The 18,058-nt window shown below is 33.8% G+C and overlaps 2 protein-coding genes across 7 annotated transcripts; one reads left to right on the forward strand and one right to left on the reverse strand.

The window, feature by feature from the left end:
• Nucleotides 1-1,144: 1,144 nt before the first annotated feature.
• Nucleotides 1,145-12,345, forward strand: LOC148236643 (TOX high mobility group box family member 4-B-like). Of its 6 annotated transcripts, none has more exons than XM_088183522.1 (13): nucleotides 1,145-1,418; nucleotides 5,812-5,883; nucleotides 5,969-6,130; nucleotides 6,238-6,341; nucleotides 6,876-7,084; nucleotides 7,887-7,966; nucleotides 8,313-8,452; nucleotides 8,525-8,660; nucleotides 8,732-8,812; nucleotides 8,885-9,142; nucleotides 9,208-9,777; nucleotides 10,021-10,178; nucleotides 10,245-12,345. In XM_088183522.1, the coding sequence occupies exons 2-13, from the start codon at nucleotides 5,872-5,874 to the stop codon at nucleotides 10,309-10,311; spliced, it is 1,977 nt and encodes a 658-aa protein (XP_088039648.1). In that variant the 5' UTR covers nucleotides 1,145-1,418; nucleotides 5,812-5,871; the 3' UTR covers nucleotides 10,312-12,345. The 6 variants fall into 6 exon arrangements, with proteins under 6 accessions (XP_088039648.1, XP_088039650.1, XP_088039649.1 ...); XM_088183524.1 differs by having other exon boundaries at nucleotides 5,969-6,115; XM_088183523.1 differs by having other exon boundaries at nucleotides 10,257-11,272.
• Nucleotides 12,346-12,452: 107 nt separating this feature from the next.
• On the reverse strand, nucleotides 12,453-16,830 carry SdhB (Succinate dehydrogenase, subunit B (iron-sulfur)). Its single transcript, XM_088183528.1, has 5 exons — nucleotides 16,726-16,830; nucleotides 14,292-14,563; nucleotides 13,919-14,216; nucleotides 13,728-13,850; nucleotides 12,453-12,724 (listed from the first exon to the last, which is right to left on the reverse strand). The coding sequence occupies exons 1-5, from the start codon at nucleotides 16,768-16,770 to the stop codon at nucleotides 12,623-12,625; spliced, it is 840 nt and encodes a 279-aa protein (XP_088039654.1). The 5' UTR covers nucleotides 16,771-16,830; the 3' UTR covers nucleotides 12,453-12,622.
• Nucleotides 16,831-18,058: the final 1,228 nt, after the last annotated feature.

Raw genomic sequence — 18,058 nt, forward strand, 5'->3', positions numbered from 1 at the left:
AAGACTGAGCAAATCAAACCTAAGTCATTTTTAATACTATTTAAAATTTATATAAATAACATTAAATGCTATATAATCATGATAATGGATAATAATTGAATTTCTGTATTTTTACTCAAATGCTTATAAATTCTATATATTTTTAACTGATTTTGATAAACGGCCGCTTACTTTATTTGTAATATATTGAGCTTCATCCGCTAAAGAATTTAGAACTAAAAAACAATGTTTGTGCAATTCAAAAAAATCTTAAATTTTGCTAAAAATTATCCAAAATTCTCAATAAATTTATAAATAGTACCTAAAATAACAATCTTGCATACGAAAAGTAAACATGCAACGCGTGCTATAAAATTTTCGAAAATCAACCGTTATGCAACTCGAAAGTTACCAGATAAATTATATGTATTTGAGCTTCTTTAAATAGTTTGTTATTTGCAGGTTAATTATATTTTAACTATAGCGACGGGAAACGCGTTTACGCGTCATTTGTTAAAATGAACCTTCTACAAGCGATTGTTGAGGTGTACATATCTTCATAATTATTTTTTCGAAGGTTCTTAAATGCGCGCTGATAACAAACTTATTAGAATTTTATAGGAAAAAATAATATAATTTTAATAATATAAAATTTGCAGGTTGGAAATAAATTCAGCATCTTTTAATTAAATAAATAAAATATGCTATAAATAAATTTGAACTTGTTGCTCACAATGTCGAGCATAAGACCATATTTTGAATTTAGTTTGGTTAGGTTTTTTGAAGCGTAGTAATCAGCTGTTGTAAGAATTATTCGATTTTAAGTTAGTTTTTCAACATTTGAAACAAGGATAAGAAGCGCAGCTAAACCGAGAGAAAAGTAACGAGTTGGTCCGTTCGGCCGCGGGGCGGCGCCACCGCACGGCCGAAGTCGGGCGCCCGCGATTTCGAACGCTTTTGAGATTTTCGTTCGACTAGAGACGCGATCGCGGTCGGCCGAGTTCGTTTTCGGCATCGGCGAAGAGCGATTCGGACGAATCGAGAGAATCGAGCGAATCGAAAGACGGCGAGAGAATGAGGTTCGGCGGAGTTTCGAGCGTTGGCGCTCCGAGTCGGCGCCGCGCATGCGCGATGGCGGTTCTAGGCGGCGTGCGCGTCGAGCTTCAGAGCAGTTCGGACGCCGCGCGGATTGGACGTGTCGCGTTCGACGGTGACTGACGTTCGCGATCGACGGTTTCGAATCGGATCCGACCCTAGTGCAGTGATTGCGTTGTGCAGTGCCGGTGCCTGTGCCTGTGCCTGTGCCTGTGCCTGTGCCTGTGCCTGTGCCTGTGCCTGTGCCGTGACTGGTGCACTGAAGTGGTGAAGGTGCGTTTCGCCGGTGTCGTCGGCGACGGAACATGCGGACGGCCGCATCGAATTGCCCCCGACGCGTCTGAGTAAGTGCGACCACAGCGTCGACGTTTGACAGTTTCGAATTTGTTTACCCGCCGGGGTTGAATCCGTGCGGGACGGAGCCATCTGTTGCGGCAGCTGCGCACCTCTAAATCCTACCTGGATTTAATGACTTTTTCAATTTTCAAACGTGGCGCCGCAGCGGGCGGTTTCGGTGTTAACAGTCGACAAAAATCGTAACGCCTAAATAGAATCGAATAAGACTACCGTTGGTTGCATAACTATCATCTTTTAAAACAATCTGATAAAAATATCTCATCTGAAAAACATGAAACTTTTTTCAATTCATTTTGAAATGGCGTAAATCAGACTTTATTGTGTTCTCAAAAATATTGTGCATTTTTTAAGTAATTTTTAAGTATACAAAAAAGTGAGATCTCTGCAATATTTCTATCAAAATCTACTTAAAATTTACTCGCTCGGATATATAATATAATATATATTACATATCAGTAAAATACGTTCATAAATAAAAAACTTATGTTATTTCCTTCAAAAGTATTTTAAAAATATTACCAATTACAAAAGACGCGTGTTAATATTTTAGCCTTAGAGAAGTGTTTCTTAACCTGGGGTGCAAGAGAAGTTTCTATATTACATTATACTCTTCTGGAATTTTTAATGTGTCTCAAAATCGAATCTTGTCAAGTTTTCTTACTTTTATTCAGATTCGCATTAAATTACTCCTGTAAATATTTAGACTACTGTTTTTCGCATTTTTACACATAAAATTATTATGGCCTATTTGCATTAAAAAAAAAATTTTTTTTAATATTTTGGAATGTCTCAAAATAAGTATATTAACTCTTCGCTAAATGAAATTTCATGAATTATATTAAATATCAATATCATTACCGATTCCAAAAAAATCGACGCACGACATAAAATACTTCTTAAATTATTTTATTTTACATTCTTGCAAAATAAACCATTAAAACGGATTTTTAATATTATGCTTCATTCTAAGTGGATATTGCAAAATATAATTTGACAAAGTTTACGTAGATACACTGATTTAAAAAAATAGTTCATTTTCCCTTAAGAAATAGTTTGAGAAACGCTGTCATTCGTCTATATTTATAATCTAGTAACATTAATAAGACTAAATTTAAATTTGAAATAAAAAAATAAATCGTATAACTAGAATTCACACATTTATCTCAAAGCCAGACACACGCTGGTTTCGAATTTACTTAAATCTAAATTGACGGTTATTATATGTATTAACCCTCTCGAACACCCCAAATTATATATAGTCAGGTTGTTGATCCGGGCATTGTTCCGTTGCATCCGGCATATAATAATTATACTTCCCCAGAACTCGATACGCATTGTTGGCTCTCCGTACATTATCTCTTTTTCGTTATTCAATTATGAATTCTATGGAGTAAGAACGAGATTAAAAACTGGAATTAATGTTAAATGAGAACGTTTTCTATACAATTCTTGCTTTGAATCAAATTTTTAAATTCAAATTAAACTAATATTTTTATTCTAAATTACTTTTCTTAAAAATAAATACTTTTTTCAATCAATTCTCTGCTGAAAGTTTCCAGATTGATTCAAAATACGAAAAAATTTCAAAAATTACGAAATTTTAATGAGAAGACGACGACCGGCGGAGCTTCGTCCTTTAAACTAATATCATTTTGTGTTCAAATTTATTAACACGGACCGGTTCAGTGTACTTTTTAATTTACGAAATTGCAGGAGTACACACTGATGAAGCAGCTAGCGTTAGTCAATATCTGAAGCTAGCAATTAATTTTTAATTTTAATTATTTAAAAAAAAATGTTTTTTCTTAATTTCTGCAAATTATTCTTAAATACGAAGCGTATATTAAAAGAGCACCGCTTCACACTACTATTTTGTATACAAATTTATTAATACGAACCGGTTCAATGTGCCTTTTTGAGTCACAGCGAGGCGCCAAAGATGTAGTTCTAAGAAAATAAGTACGAGAACGCTGCCCACTTTTGGGGTAATCAATAATATTTCAGTCTATGTGAACTCTGAGATGAATATCCTGGTTATTTGCTGCTTGAAAATGTTCTGTCGGTGATTATTCAATTTAGCTCGAATAAATTTCACCAGATTTTCTAAAAAGTTATATAAAAAAAATACTAGAACTACATTCCGGCCCCACTACACTACCAGATCAATTTCAGTAACAGTTTCTTCTTTCATTTATCAATTAATTTACCACTAATGAATGATTTATTTGTATTCAAGGTATCGAGAAATTTTAACTTAAAAAACAAAGTTTATTTGGCAGCTATATTATATTTTATGTTTTTAAGCGTGGAATTTCTTTCTGTCTTAATTTTTTTTAAATAATACCTAATAGATAAGTTTAAATTTATATTTGTAATATCTGCGTTTACAGATATTAAATTCAACTGTTTTAGTTTTTTTCATTTTACAAGTTTCTGTAATTTTTACATCTGAAACACACGATTAGAGAACGTTTGTTTGGTGCCCTTCCGGAGTGCGGCCTATGTCTTACGCCTTTCTCAGCCAGCCCTCATTTAGGAGTTTAGATCTCCTACCTGAGTTGTCGCGAGTGACAGCTGCGGCCGTGTAAAATAACGCGAAGCTATCGATGGTCTCCAGCGTCACTAATAAATGTAATAAGACGGATAATGGATATTAGCGGTCAGTCGCGCTCCGCGTACGTAGAAAGCGTAACGATGCGCCTAAAAAATCCTTTAAATACTGTTGCTGAAAAAAGGCACGATGGGCCGCAAAATAATGCGGCCCATCACTGATATTGGAATTTGAGTGTTGAGTTACCAGTACCGATTTACATAAACTTAAACCGAATGATGTGTGAGGTTATGTAATTTTTTTTATAAATGTTGATTTAGAAAAAAATGCAATTTATCTTAAAATTCTTCATTTTCATTAAATAAAAATAAACCACACTCAGTGTGAAAAGGTTACCGATTTCTATATGATTAAACAACGTGTGAAATTGATGCTAAAAGCGTGAGTTTTAAAACAGCTGTATGTAAAGTTACAAAATGCTAATTTTATTGTAGGGGACTGATCGTTAATTAATCGCTAACTCATTGCGCCGACGCTGACTGAAAGAAGACTATCTAAAACTAAATTACTGTAAATGGAACTGCAAATAGAGGGAGTCTAGGGATGACTGTGCACATTTTGCCCTTCCTATAAATCTTACACGTGCAATTTAGTCTCAGGATGATCAAAAGAAACGCTGCCACTTTGAAACGACAATTTTAGACGCCGTTAAATCGTTCGTCCGTAACGAACGACGACGTGTTGTTTCTATTTTTTTACACAAGTAATTTATACAGAGATCATTTTCTTTGTACGCTGGCAATATATAAATTTCGCAACATCGTCTGATATCTACTCATAAAAATTTGCCCACTTAAAAGTTATGTTCCGGTATTAAAAATATATTTTTGTAATCTATTTTTTTTTTAATAAATATTCAAATTGCATATTACAGTAATTATTTTTTCTCGTCAACATAAAATTAATTAACATTCTAATTTACGATTTTCCTCTCAGATTGTTTTATAAATCTCGATTCTGTTATTTTAAATACAGATTCTAATTAACTTATTTATTGATTTATTTTTCATAATTATTTTGATTAGTGAAAATAGGATTATACTCTAATTTTACATACCAAGATTCTATTACGCATACATATAAAAAAAGTAGTCATATTCTTTAAGTATATATTTTTTTTATTTAATTACTGTCATAACATAATCGTATAATAACACTATTTTTATTATGAATATATGATTTAACTAAAAAAATATTTAGTTGCTAATCAAAGTTAATAAATAATTAAATAAAATCTTAAACTTTGCTTTCGAATCTTATTTTAATATAATTTAAGGTTTAATATTAATAATAGAATTATGCGAATATTCTTACTTGTTTTCAATAATTCTTAATTACTTCCAACGTGTATATTTGTATGCAAATCGATACAATGCGCGATTGTTTGCGTGTGTTTCTCTTTTACATTATTCATAAAGTAAGTCAGAGCTAACGGTTTACTTTTTGTCCCTACGAAATAATATATCATGTCAATTTCGCTTATCGCGGTCATTAAATCCGCGCTATTTCAAAATACTATACGTTTTAACGTTATTCGCTGCTTTTACTCATAAACTGAGAGGAGTACCTTCAAAAGTGAACTGCTTTTATTTGCACAATAACGCTTTATCGCAATAGTTTGGCCGGTTTGATAACAATTCCCACTGGAAATATATTAAATTATTTCTGAAGTCTTTATCAACTGCGTCGGTGCGCGTAATCTTAATCTAGTTCAAACGAGACTATGTAAATATCCCTAAAATTAACTCTTATCGTTATTTTCTTTGCAGCGATCCGATAACCTGGATTTCTCCCTGTCAGTACCCCACCACTACAACAACGGCTACGTCATGAACGACCAGGTAAACGATCGAGCAGGTTCACTGATAAGCAATAATACTCGACTCGTTATCAGCTCTTAACTCGTTCGAAAATGGTGTCTTTCAGACGTTTCACACGCCGTCGTTCGGTGACGAGGAATTCGATATTCCGCCGTTGCACATGCAGCAACAACAGCAGCAGCAAATGTCGAGTATGCAACACCATCAGCAGCATTTGAATCAGTACTCGCAACAACACCACCACGCTCCGCAGGTCCGACCCACATATGTAAACCGATTTCTTTATTTTGTATTATTTTACAATGGCGTATATAAGATGTTTCTAGCGTATGAAACTGTACGTGGACGTTTGACTAACTGTATTTCGGCTTTCAGATGGGTATGATCAATCCGGCGCAAGACGGCCTATCGCTCACCGACGGCCAGCCTTCGTATCAACAGCCGTTGTATCTTCAACCGCAAGAGCATCCCATGCATAGGTTTGTTTTTTTTATAATAATTGCTTAAAGTATCTGACGTTAAGATAAATAAAAATAGCCTACGTATTTACTTCTTCCAAGTTTAAATAATACTTGTGGCATTTTTTGAAACTTTATTTTATTCACTTGATTTTGATAAAAAAACAAAAGTCATACAGTAATTTATGTGAGAAATATGGGGACGACATTTTAATAATAATAATAATAATTGTAATAAATTGAATAAAAACAAAACAAAAATATAATATAAATCCAATGTAAATGGAAGGCGCTAGAAATATTTTAGCGAAACATATTGGCAAAAAATCGCCAGCTTTTGTGTAATATCGCTAGCGTACAAACGGCCTGCAGGTTAAATGTTAAATCACACTTCACAGTAAATTTATTTTCGGGAACAGAGCTATGCTAATTATTAGAAACGTCTAATCTGATCAATTTTAAACAGTTTTTATAAAAGGCGGCAGTTCATAAATATTTAGTATTAGATCAACACTTTTTTTATGACTTTAACAATATTTATGTATTTTTCTTTAGTACGTATGGTAGTCCTCAACCACCAGGAAATTATCTAATTCAACAACAACCGGGCGGACCGCGGTTGTTGGTGATGCAGCCTCCACAGCAGCCCAGCGGCTACGGAAGGTCACCGCCGCAACCGAGTCCCGCAACGCCAGCGAATATCACAGATCCTCACACGACAACCAGCGAAGACAGCGACGATAGCACGCCTCATCATGCACCGATGGTAAGCGAAAAACGCACTCTTTATACCAACGATAACACTGTGTCTAAAACATTTTTATAATAAAACTAGTGAGGAATTTACAATGTAAATACGAATATAATACGCGTATATTATTATAAAATCACTGCACTAATTCTTATATAAATTCCTTACCCTATTCTTCAAAACTGTATATCCCGATATTTTTAAGAACCCACACGAGGATTGTATAATTTAACCTTTGCTCCAAATCGCTTATCTACTGTACATACATCTATTATTCAAATTATATATGTGTTATGTATATAAAAGCTTGCTTATGTATGTGTGTGTGAGTTCTTCTTTAATATAAAATATAAATTGGAATATTTCTGATTAGTTCTTATAATTGTATATGTTCGGACGGACAGCTTTGATCTTGAATTCCAAATTATCGTAAAACATCGGTCAATTGAAAGCACTAACCAGCACCTTTCCAATGCTACAATCGTCTTGTTCGTAACACTTCCGGAAGTCCGTTGTGTTTGCATGCTATTTTATTGGTTATATTTACTTCGATCGACACACGTTTGGGGATGGAGCAAAAACTGTAAGACGCTAGTGTTGGTTCTTAAGCTTCCTCGGCGACTCCCGAGTAATCATGTCTGAACTCTCGATCGTCCTGTAACGAGAAATCACATCTCGTCGTCGTAAACTTTAAGCGCTTTCTTGTCAGATCGTAGGTTAAGCAGCCTTTCGGAGCTGAACCGATTTTTTTTATATTTTAATCCCCACAGTAAATAGTGAATTATATCTTTGACTTTATTTCTTATGGGTATTGCTGCCCGGGGACGCGGAGAGCTTTTTGCCCATACATTATTGCTCGGCGAGTCGGCGACCATTCCCCAAACAACACCAGCAGGTAACGAGCCGGCCGTGGTGCTATACGCATTCTTACTTGCAAAAATACCTCTCCATAGCACGCTTCCTATTTTAACTGTCTCTTTAAACTTTTATCACCATTTATCATACGTTGGTAAATAACACATGGTGTTTTTAAAACAAATTTAACATCATAACATGTCTCATTCTGTTCATTAATTTATAACATAACAAGCTTTTCGAGGTACTAAGTTTGCTATCTTTTTATATCATGATATATAAAGGCATGCCTACTTCTATTGTAGAAATTCATCAAAACGTTTATAAGTAGTGTAAAATACAAACGCGACTTGATAAGAAATATAACTTTATTTTTACGTTGCCAGGTCGGAGTGGGAAATGCAGTCAAAAGACCATCACCGGAACCCGCCGGTGCGGATGCAAGCCATCAATTACCAAAACAACTTGCCAAAAAACCAAAAGTACAAAAGAAGAAAAAGAAGCGAGATCCTAATGAACCTCAAAAGTAACTATTTTTATCATTTTATAATAAATAGTTTAAAGTGTTTATATTTAATACTTGAATTAATTTTTATAGGCCCGTTTCCGCGTATGCACTCTTCTTTCGCGACACGCAAGCTGCCATCAAAGGACAAAACCCCAACGCTAGTTTCGGAGAGGTTTCTAAAATTGTGGCTTCGATGTGGGACGGCTTAGATTCGGAACATAAGAGTGTGAGTAATACTTGAAAAAGTTAAAATTATTTTCTAGTATTTGTATTAATTCAATCACTATTATCTTACAGGTATATAAACAGAAAACTGAGGCAGCCAAAAAAGAGTACCTGAAAGCTCTCGCTGCTTATAGAGCTAGCTTAGTATCAAAAGTATGTTTTTATAATATGCATTTTTTTTAATGAATATATTTTTACGTATTATTAATTAAAATTGTTTTTCAGGGTGGAAGTGAAGCCGAAGGCAATATGTACGGGGCAGGAACAGGTAACGGCGCCAACGGTCCTTACGGCGGATTTTACCAAGGATCAGGAAACGGTCCCGGGCAAGGATACGGAGGCGGTCAATCTCCCCCCGCACCTCCAAGATCACCTCTCGTTAGTCCGCCGCATCATCTTTCAATGATTGGAATGCACCATCCTTCTATGGGTCCACCGCCGCATCATCATCATCAACAGCAGCCGTATATGCATCATCCACACGTATGTACCAATATTATCGACGTCATAATCTGATCAAATTGACTTACACATTGTATCTTCAACAGTCTCAGCCTATAAATTCACCTCATCAATCTCCGCAGCATCACATGCCTCCCGGCCCCATGGGTCCTCAGGCTGTCTCGCAGCACATGACGCAAGTCCCTCCGATGGGTAGCCAAGTGCAACCCGTAGGCCCCCAAGGTCAACAGTTAACGCAATCGGCGCAGTCGCCGCCGCATATGAATCATCAAGGACCACAAATGAATCAGCAACCACAGAATCAACAATTAGGCCAACAATCGCAATTAAATCAGCAGTCGCAGCCAATAAATCAGCAGTCGCCGATAAACCAAGCGCCGCAGATGGGCCAACAGAATTCGCAGTTAGGACAACCGCCGCAGCAGATGGTCCAGCAGCAGCAGCAGCAGCAGCAGAACCAGCAGGTGTGCTCGCCAAATCAAGGAATAGTACAAAATCATCAAATAGCACAAAATCAACAAATGAGAAGTCCGCAGCAAACTCAAAACATTGGCGGACCTCCATTAGGCGGCATGCCCAATCATCAATCGCCACCGCACAACGGACAGCAAAATCAACATCCGATGATGAACTCTCATCCTCAGCATAATTTACAGGTAATGATCATGAATTTATTTTTCTATTGACTTTGACAAATCGATCCATACTAGTAATAGCTTTTGTAAGGCCATATCTTAGCAGTATGACAATAAATGGCTTTTTTATTTTGATAATGTAAAACATTCACTATATATGGTATCACGTTAAATTTGTTGACTCGTACTTTGCCGAAAAACGTCATTTGGTACACCGTTCTTCACCTTCAAGAAACGAAATTAGAATAGATTTAATGTTTATAGCAACAACAACAGCAGCAGCCGAACGGTACGCCGGAAGGACAATTAGGACAAGGAAGAGCTACGGCGTGTATCCGCCACGGATGCACAAATCCTGCTATATCTAACAGTGAATGGGAAGACGAGTACTGTTCAAACGAATGCGTCGTCAGCCATTGCCGGTTAGTCTCCGCCGCTGCGTGCTTTAAATACAATTTATAAGTAAATAATATCCTTCTACTTTACAGAGATGTTTTTAGCTCGTGGGTAGCTAATAATAATAATCAAACGCAATCATTCTCGGCCGTCAAATAGACGTAATATTTGCCTTCTTCGGTGAATCAACTTCAACGACGACATCTCTACAAGCGTAACGTTCCCCGATTAGTTCGATATTAATATTTATTGTTTAAATATTACAAAAAAACTGCATTTCTTTGTATATAATTTGTGTAATAATAATTGTTGTATATGTAAATATATGCACGCTGGTGAAGACGGCGGGGTGGCACGATGAGATTTAAAAACAATTTAACTAAGTAATCCTTGTTGAAACTCATAGGAACTGACTAATTGCCGGCGATGAATCCTCACGTGTATTTATCTATATAAATTGACTCTAAAACTATAGCCTGTACACAATCGTTACCTATAGTCGAAGCCTTATTTCTAAGTATAGTCGGCTAAAGACGCGACGTATACTCATTATAAACGGTATGAATAAAAAATCATGTGAAAATATGATGGCAATGTGAAGGAAGCAATATATTTTATGTAGAACGTAAGCATATTGATAAGATATTTTTTACTGTACTGTTAGCGTAGTACAGATTTCACTCGTGCACATATAAATATACATATTGTATTTTACAAAGTATTTGTTGATATAATATTATAATATCGATCGAAGGGAAAAATTCGATTCTTTATTATTATTTGTTTTTATTAAAAAATTGGAATTTTGTTTTCGCAAATAAATTTGTAAATAAATTTGTTGATGAATCTTATATTTGTTTGTAATATATGATACGCGTAATTTTTTTAATAAATTATATGATAATTTTATGAAATAGTATGCAGCTTCTCATGAGCCAAATCGACAAATCCTGATGAGATAGTTGTTAGCGTTAATTTATAGCAGCGAGCGTTTGAAAACCGCTGCAATAAAACATTCTAAAGAAACATACGTTGTATTTGCATTGTTTCACCCGATTGTATACTTCATTAAAAATATTATTAAAATAAACTTAATTTCATATGTACACTATGAAAAAAATCATTTTAATATTGTAAATAATATTGAATTATATAGAAAAAATGTACAAGATGCCATATTTAGAACACCCTTATTAAAAATTACTTTATATATATATATACATATATATTATGCGTATAAAATGTAAGATTTTATTCACGGGTATAACTCATCATCAGAATGAATAAAAAACGGAAAAAATGTTACTCTTTCATTATATAAATATATACATTATGTAATTGTAAAGTATGTCACTGTTTGACATAAGAATTGTTAGATTTTATCTCGAGATGTTTTTTTTCGTTTTAAAACTATAATTGCATTAAAAGTAGCGTAAACTCATATTGGTATTTTTGTTCCTCGAATCAAGTATTAAGTCTGCTGTCATGCAATAGACGCGATTTGGGTCTCGAAACAAGGAACTGAGATTAAATAATCCAAACGATGCAGAATCTCACGACCAACTATAGATAAAAAAATTTAACTACTGTGTAAAGATAATTTAAAAGTTGTTTTTAAAAATGTAATGTGCGTTTGAAAAGTCTGTGAGTTTCAAAATGATGCAGGGTTATGAATGTAATTATTTAGAGTAGACTCGTTTAGATGAACGCGCCGCCGAAACAATCACTCGAAGGCCGTTCATCTCTCTCGTTACTTTGTTTTTTTTTACTTTTTCCCTTTTTAAAGTATTTTATTTTAAGGCACTCGACGCTGCATTTCTAACTCTTAAAAACCAAATAAGTCAGATAAAAAAATAACGGGAAAATCCACTATAATCAAGTTAAATAAGATTTAATTGCATGTATGAATCCTAGTATTATATACTTAACTATATGATTAGTCAATTCAGATGACAATTAGGTACATTTAATTACTATTATTATTATCGTTTCGATTTATTGTTTTATAAATAAAGTTATATATCAGATTTTAATGTGACACTTATATAAAGGAAAAAATGGTTTTGTAAATTAAAAAAAAACTCAAATGTATCTGATTTAATAATCATGAATACTATTTTTGTGATAATGTGAAGTATTATAATAATAACATCAACATATGAAATCACAAAATACAAAAATGAACACAAATTACTTTCAATGCGTTTTATTTTAACATTTTTTAATATATCTAGAGGGAATGTTTTACCTTTTTTACTCCAGTATTCTACTTACTGATTGACAATGGCTACAAAATCAAGTTGATTTCAACGTGTTTATTATGAAAACGGTAACATTTAAATAATATAACAATGTTTAAAAATACATAATGATGTGAAATAAATAATATTGTAACAAACCACATAACCTTCCTTCAGTGATTAAGTATCTTCAAATTATACTACATTTAATTTAAGCGAGTCAACTAAATTTATTTCTGAAGAGCGGCTGTCTCTAGACGAGGTTTATCTTTTTCAATTTGCCCTGATAGCAGCTTTTTGATCTCGGCGATAGCTCTGCCAGGATTCAAACCCTAAAAACAATATTAAACATTAAATAAAAAAATATAAATTATGTCTAGAATCAATATTCGATACGTTCATTTTAAATGGATACCATGTTTGATCAATTTGTTCACAGTTCAGTTGAATTAGATATATGAAAGACACGCAGCGGCCTCCAAGCCTTCCAAATTTTTTGAGTATGCGTATTACAGCTAACAGTATTTTTTAACAATATATAGCAAGCAGTTTTTATGTTGAATTATTTGAACCATTAATTTTATATGAATAATATTTAAAAACAGTTAAACATCTCTACTCAAAGTATTCTCCCCCGCCATATATTACTATTATACAAGAATTTTTAATCAAATATCCTTTTATCTGTTATTTAGTCTTAATTATTAAAAATATAAATTGAATTTTACCCATAAATCTGAAAAGGTTGCAGATCCCTGGTCTAAATAATAAGTCAGCCCTCAGGTATAACTGAGTATATAATAGTATGAACAATTTACAAGAATTTTGGAAATATTGGAACGTTTTAGGTAAAATCAAACAAGGCTTAAAACACAAATACAAATTATTTTAGAATTTGCATGTGTTTTCATTAAATTTAACAGATAATTCTGCTCAAAATATAAATAAATGTATCACAGTAATCAGAGTTCGCCATTCTTTAAAACTATTTAGAAATGCGTTGAGATGGAACATGATGGGTAGGTATTATCTGACCCGTCAATTAAGTGATAAGTATAATCAGCGACTTTCATTACTCATAAGAGGTATTTTTTGTATGTAAAAGAGAATGGCTGAAATATTTTATATTGGGGCCAAATCAGTTAGGAATAATAAGTGACCTCACCTGTTATCACTTCCCTGGTAAACCATTATCCTTTTAAAAACAGTCAGTCGCATAAATTGCTGATTCTTGTTTTTAAATAAAGAAAATGTAACCACACAAGCGTTTAAATCAAAACCATGTTTTTCATTAAAGATCTTATGTGAGTTTTATATCTAATAACACAAAACTACCTTTGGGCATGTCTTCGTGCAATTCATGATTGTATGGCAACGATATAAAGACCACGAATCAGACAATCTTTGCAACCTCTCTTTGGATTTTTCGTCGCGCGAATCGATAATCCACCTGTAAGCCTAAATTGAAAGTTATTGACATACCTTCAAACAATTGTATAACGGAAAATTTGCAATTGGTATCTAACCTGCATCAATACGGCCGGACCGAGGTACTTAGTACCGTTCCACCAATAAGACGGGCAAGACGTCGAACAGCATGCACAAAGAATACACTCGTAGAGACCGTCCAGCTTAGCCCTATCTTCGACCGACTGCAAATATTGAGCGGTAGGTTTAGCCGCCTCGCTCTCCCTCTGCAACCAAGGCTGAATCGAAGTGTACTGCTTGTAAAAGTTGCTCATGTCGGGTACCAGATCCTTCACTACGTACATGTGAGGCAACGGATAAATCTTGCTCGGCTTTGAACAATCTGTATCGATTTTGCTAAAGCAACACGCGTAAGAGTATTAAATAAAATACATTTACATGTTTATATAAATCGATGGTTAAAAATCAAACCTGATACAAGCGAGGGTGTTAGTTCCGCCGATGTTCATTGCGCAAGAACCGCAAATACCTTCACGACACGAGCGCCTGAACGTCAAAGTCGGATCTTGTTCATTTTTTATTTTAATCAGAGCGTCCAAGACCATGGGCTGGCAATTATCTAAATCTACCTTATATTCTTGCATATAAGGCTTCTTGGCCGGTTCGTCCGGATTCCATCTGTAGATGGCGAAAGTCTTTATGCGAGCATTCAGAGCACCGCTAGAATGGATCTTGCGTACATGCTGCAAAAAAAATATACCTACATATTAAAACTTATCATTGTATAACAACACGTTTTAATCAAATGTTTAAAAAAAATTATCTAACTGTTGTTGAATAAATTATCACTATATTTAATATTGAGAAAAAAGAACATAAATTATTTAGCTGCACAGCCATATGAATTGTAATATTTAATTTTTACTTCTAAGGGAAATCTACTTTTAAGAAAAACGCAAGAAAATAGCACTAACTTGACTCAACTGACTACGAGAAAAAATATAATAGCGGTCGACAAGTGGCTATACTAATAATGTGTGCGTCACAAAGGCCAAGCAGTAGCTTAAAATAGTCACTAGCCTTACAACATTCGTTGTTTTAAGGATGTAGAGGAGAAATGAAAATTTAATATGGTGGTGTATGTCTATATATGTATTTAGAGAAAATTCCACACACAAAAATATATTTTTAATACAAATAAAAACATTTAAAAAATTTAATCACTCGGAGCTGAACTAAAAAAAACGTTTTTTTCTAAAATGCAAACCGGAATCGAACTGATTTATATTTTTATAATTGAACTGGAACGAAAATCGAAATGAAAAAATAACAGTTGGAAATTATTTTTTTCATTTCTGTAAAATTTTGATTTTGTAACATCGAAGTTTTTTAACAAATCTACATTTAACTTTACTAAAATTAGTGGCTTTTATTTTATTAAGAATACAACTATTACTACAGTTTACAATCAATTGATGTCACTATGAACGGAGTAGCTCGATTTTATTTTTATTTTTCATTAGTGAGATTTGGAAAGTCTAAGAAAACCTAATCTGTGATGATCGATCGAAGTTATAATTATACAACAATCACTAATTCTGATCTCTCAGACACGACAGCAATTGAAATACACTAGGGCTCATATGAAATTGGAGCCCAGGTCTTACAGGTATAAGTCACCGACTATACCACCTTGTCAATCTTACTGGTCGTACGGTTTTAATGTACTAAATGTGTATAAAAAATATGCATGTTACAATAATTTGATGGGAATATAATAGTAGCGTAGCTAGAGTTTGTGCATCTTCTCAAACACATCAACAAACATACTAAGTAAAAAAATAAATTAAATTAAAAACACATCACACATATGGTAAAAATATTGTTAGGTTTCGCAACCACTTAAGTAAACCAAAAACGCCCAAAAATACCCTAGCTCAGTGGCGTAGTTAGGGGAGCGAGGGGATGGACCTTCCTTGTGGCATTTTGCGGTATTTTCGCGACAGAAGGACTGTTCGTGTAATATGGTTCTTAAACTGAATGCGCTAAAAAATATCCATAAATAGCTAAGTTGAATATGTCAGTCATAAAATACTATAGATAAAAATATTTTAGTTTGGTCTGAAAATTGTGTTTTTTAAAATCGGTAAAAGTCAAATTTACACCAGATGTTTGTTCAAGTCACATACGTTTTAAAATAATGAAATAGCTGATAACCATTACCATATTTCATCAAACTTGAAAACAGTTTTGAACATTTTTTATATGCATATAATATATAAAGCTGGAGGGAGGGGGCGGGGGCAAAAGAGACCGTCTGTCCCAGAAAGTTTTGGCATATGAAAGATATGCATTAAGTTACAGATTTTGTAATAAATAATTGTATGGGGGGGAGGCAAAGTAAAAAATTGCCCCCAGTGGCACAAAACCTAACTACTCTAGTGTGTACAACCCACAACCCTTCAAAAATTTGCTTTAGTAGGAAATACAATTATAAGATATATATATTTTAATTACTATAACAAAATAAAACACGAATCAGACAGAAGAATATTATCGAAAAATATTTAACACCCAATTTAATACATTTAACGATTCTCCTCATCTACGAAATGTTATAGCAAGTCGTAAAATATTATCGCGTATATTTTTTTGGCTCGCATTCAAGCTTTTTTCGGCTATAGCCGGTGTTTTATTTTAAACCTGACCAAAATATAAATTATTTTAAGTCAGTGTTATGATGACTTGATTATGGTCATATTTAATAAATTGATTCGATTCACACGTGATGATATTTGTCAATTATAATTCACAGGTAACGCCTGTCAAGTTACATAACTTAAATCTACAAAAAAGTGGGAGCTGCGCGTGCTTAATGCGCAGTGCTAATTTGTGAATCACTCACCTGTCCGATAGTCTTCAAAGAGACTAAAAATCGCGTTTCTGCCATCTCTTATGATCGAAACACGTTCGCAGCTGGAGCTCTAGCGCCCGCAGCTGAACATGCACTAATGTTACCACGCACAACTGTCACATCACATTTATATCGAGTTCATTTTTGCCGCGTAGCAACATTTGAGTACAACCCATATTTAAGTTAAAATATTTCCTATACATTCCTAAAATATTCACCGTTCATTTTAATTATATCACTGTATGTAGTGTGATTAAGAAATATATTTGGTTATCAACTAAATATTTTTTTATCCCGAGTATGATCGTGAACTTTTCTCTTTCCCCGTGGCTGATATTTTTAGCTAACACATTGTAACAAATACAACAGAAGAGAGACTATAAAACGTATTATAAAGTGGTTAAACTGGTGCGTTTGTTATGCTTTATTTAGGACGTGGCCAACATATGACCGGCCTGAACCGCCTCGCGTACGTGTCGTCGTCTGACAGTCATAGCGACTGTTCGTGAAGCTGCGTCCGTTGTGAAAATAAACGTATTTAAAGGTATACGTTGACTTTCACTGGTCCTTCGAAGCTCCGTTAAGACGACCTTCCTAAGAGGTCAATGTAATACGTAAAAAATTAGAACGTGCTGAAAGACAAAGTCAAATATTATCCACGAATCCTTATGTTTCAGAAAACATATGAATACCCCGATACAAGAACGCGTTAATTAGATATTTTTGTCTAAGATTATTATAATGTCCATTTGACTGAGTTTTAGCCCATCTTTCAAACAATCACCGCGTTGCCTAAACGGTTAGAATCTAAATCAAAGTTACCGAGTCTTAACTAAATTATAATGATCGTATTCTTAAGGTTTCGATCTAGGATGAAAAGTATTTCACATTTCTGCATATTTTTATAAATTATTTTAGTAATAAAACCAACACAAAAATTATTAATAATTATGATGTTACATTTACTTCTAATTTAATTAATGCGTAAGAATTTACAGAAGTTTATGTCGTATTTATTTTATTTTTATTCTTCCAATAACTCCGATGAATGTTGAAAGGTCCTTTAGTAAGTTAAAAATCGTAAAAGACTACAAAATAAACACAATCAAACAATCAAGACTAAACAATCTTGCTTTGCTGGTCATATAACACAAACAATCATCGAAAATGGAACTTGAAAACTTTAAAAATGATTTCGCAAATCTTAATGCGAGAAAGAAGGAATTTTAAAATCGGTGAACTTATTTCTGATTTATTTTCTCATTTAATCTATTATGTAAATATGTACAACATGTAGTAAAAATCATTTCATCTCATATTTAAA

The sequence above is a fragment of the Plectrocnemia conspersa genome, unplaced genomic scaffold (genome assembly GCF_051122295.1).
Source record: "Plectrocnemia conspersa isolate PC_06_02 unplaced genomic scaffold, ASM5112229v1 ptg000003l, whole genome shotgun sequence".
In the NCBI taxonomy this organism is placed as follows: domain Eukaryota; kingdom Metazoa; phylum Arthropoda; class Insecta; order Trichoptera; family Polycentropodidae; genus Plectrocnemia; species Plectrocnemia conspersa.

Excerpts from the sequence above, each read along its gene's own strand:
- LOC148236643 (XM_088183522.1), top strand. Across the intron at positions 7,967-8,312 it reads TCCCCAAACAACACCAGCAG|GTCGGAGTGGGAAATGCAGT; the intron begins GTAACGAGCCGG and ends TTACGTTGCCAG. Across the intron at positions 8,813-8,884 it reads GAGCTAGCTTAGTATCAAAA|GGTGGAAGTGAAGCCGAAGG; the intron begins GTATGTTTTTAT and ends ATTGTTTTTCAG.
- SdhB (XM_088183528.1), bottom strand. The coding sequence starts at position 16,770 with ATGGCAGAAACGCGATTTTTAGTCTCTTTGAAGACTATCGGACAG. Across the intron at positions 14,564-16,725 it reads CTTTGAAGACTATCGGACAG|CATGTACGCAAGATCCATTC; the intron begins GTGAGTGATTCA and ends TTTTTTTTGCAG. Across the intron at positions 12,725-13,727 it reads GCACGAAGACATGCCCAAAG|GGTTTGAATCCTGGCAGAGC; the intron begins GTAGTTTTGTGT and ends TATTGTTTTTAG.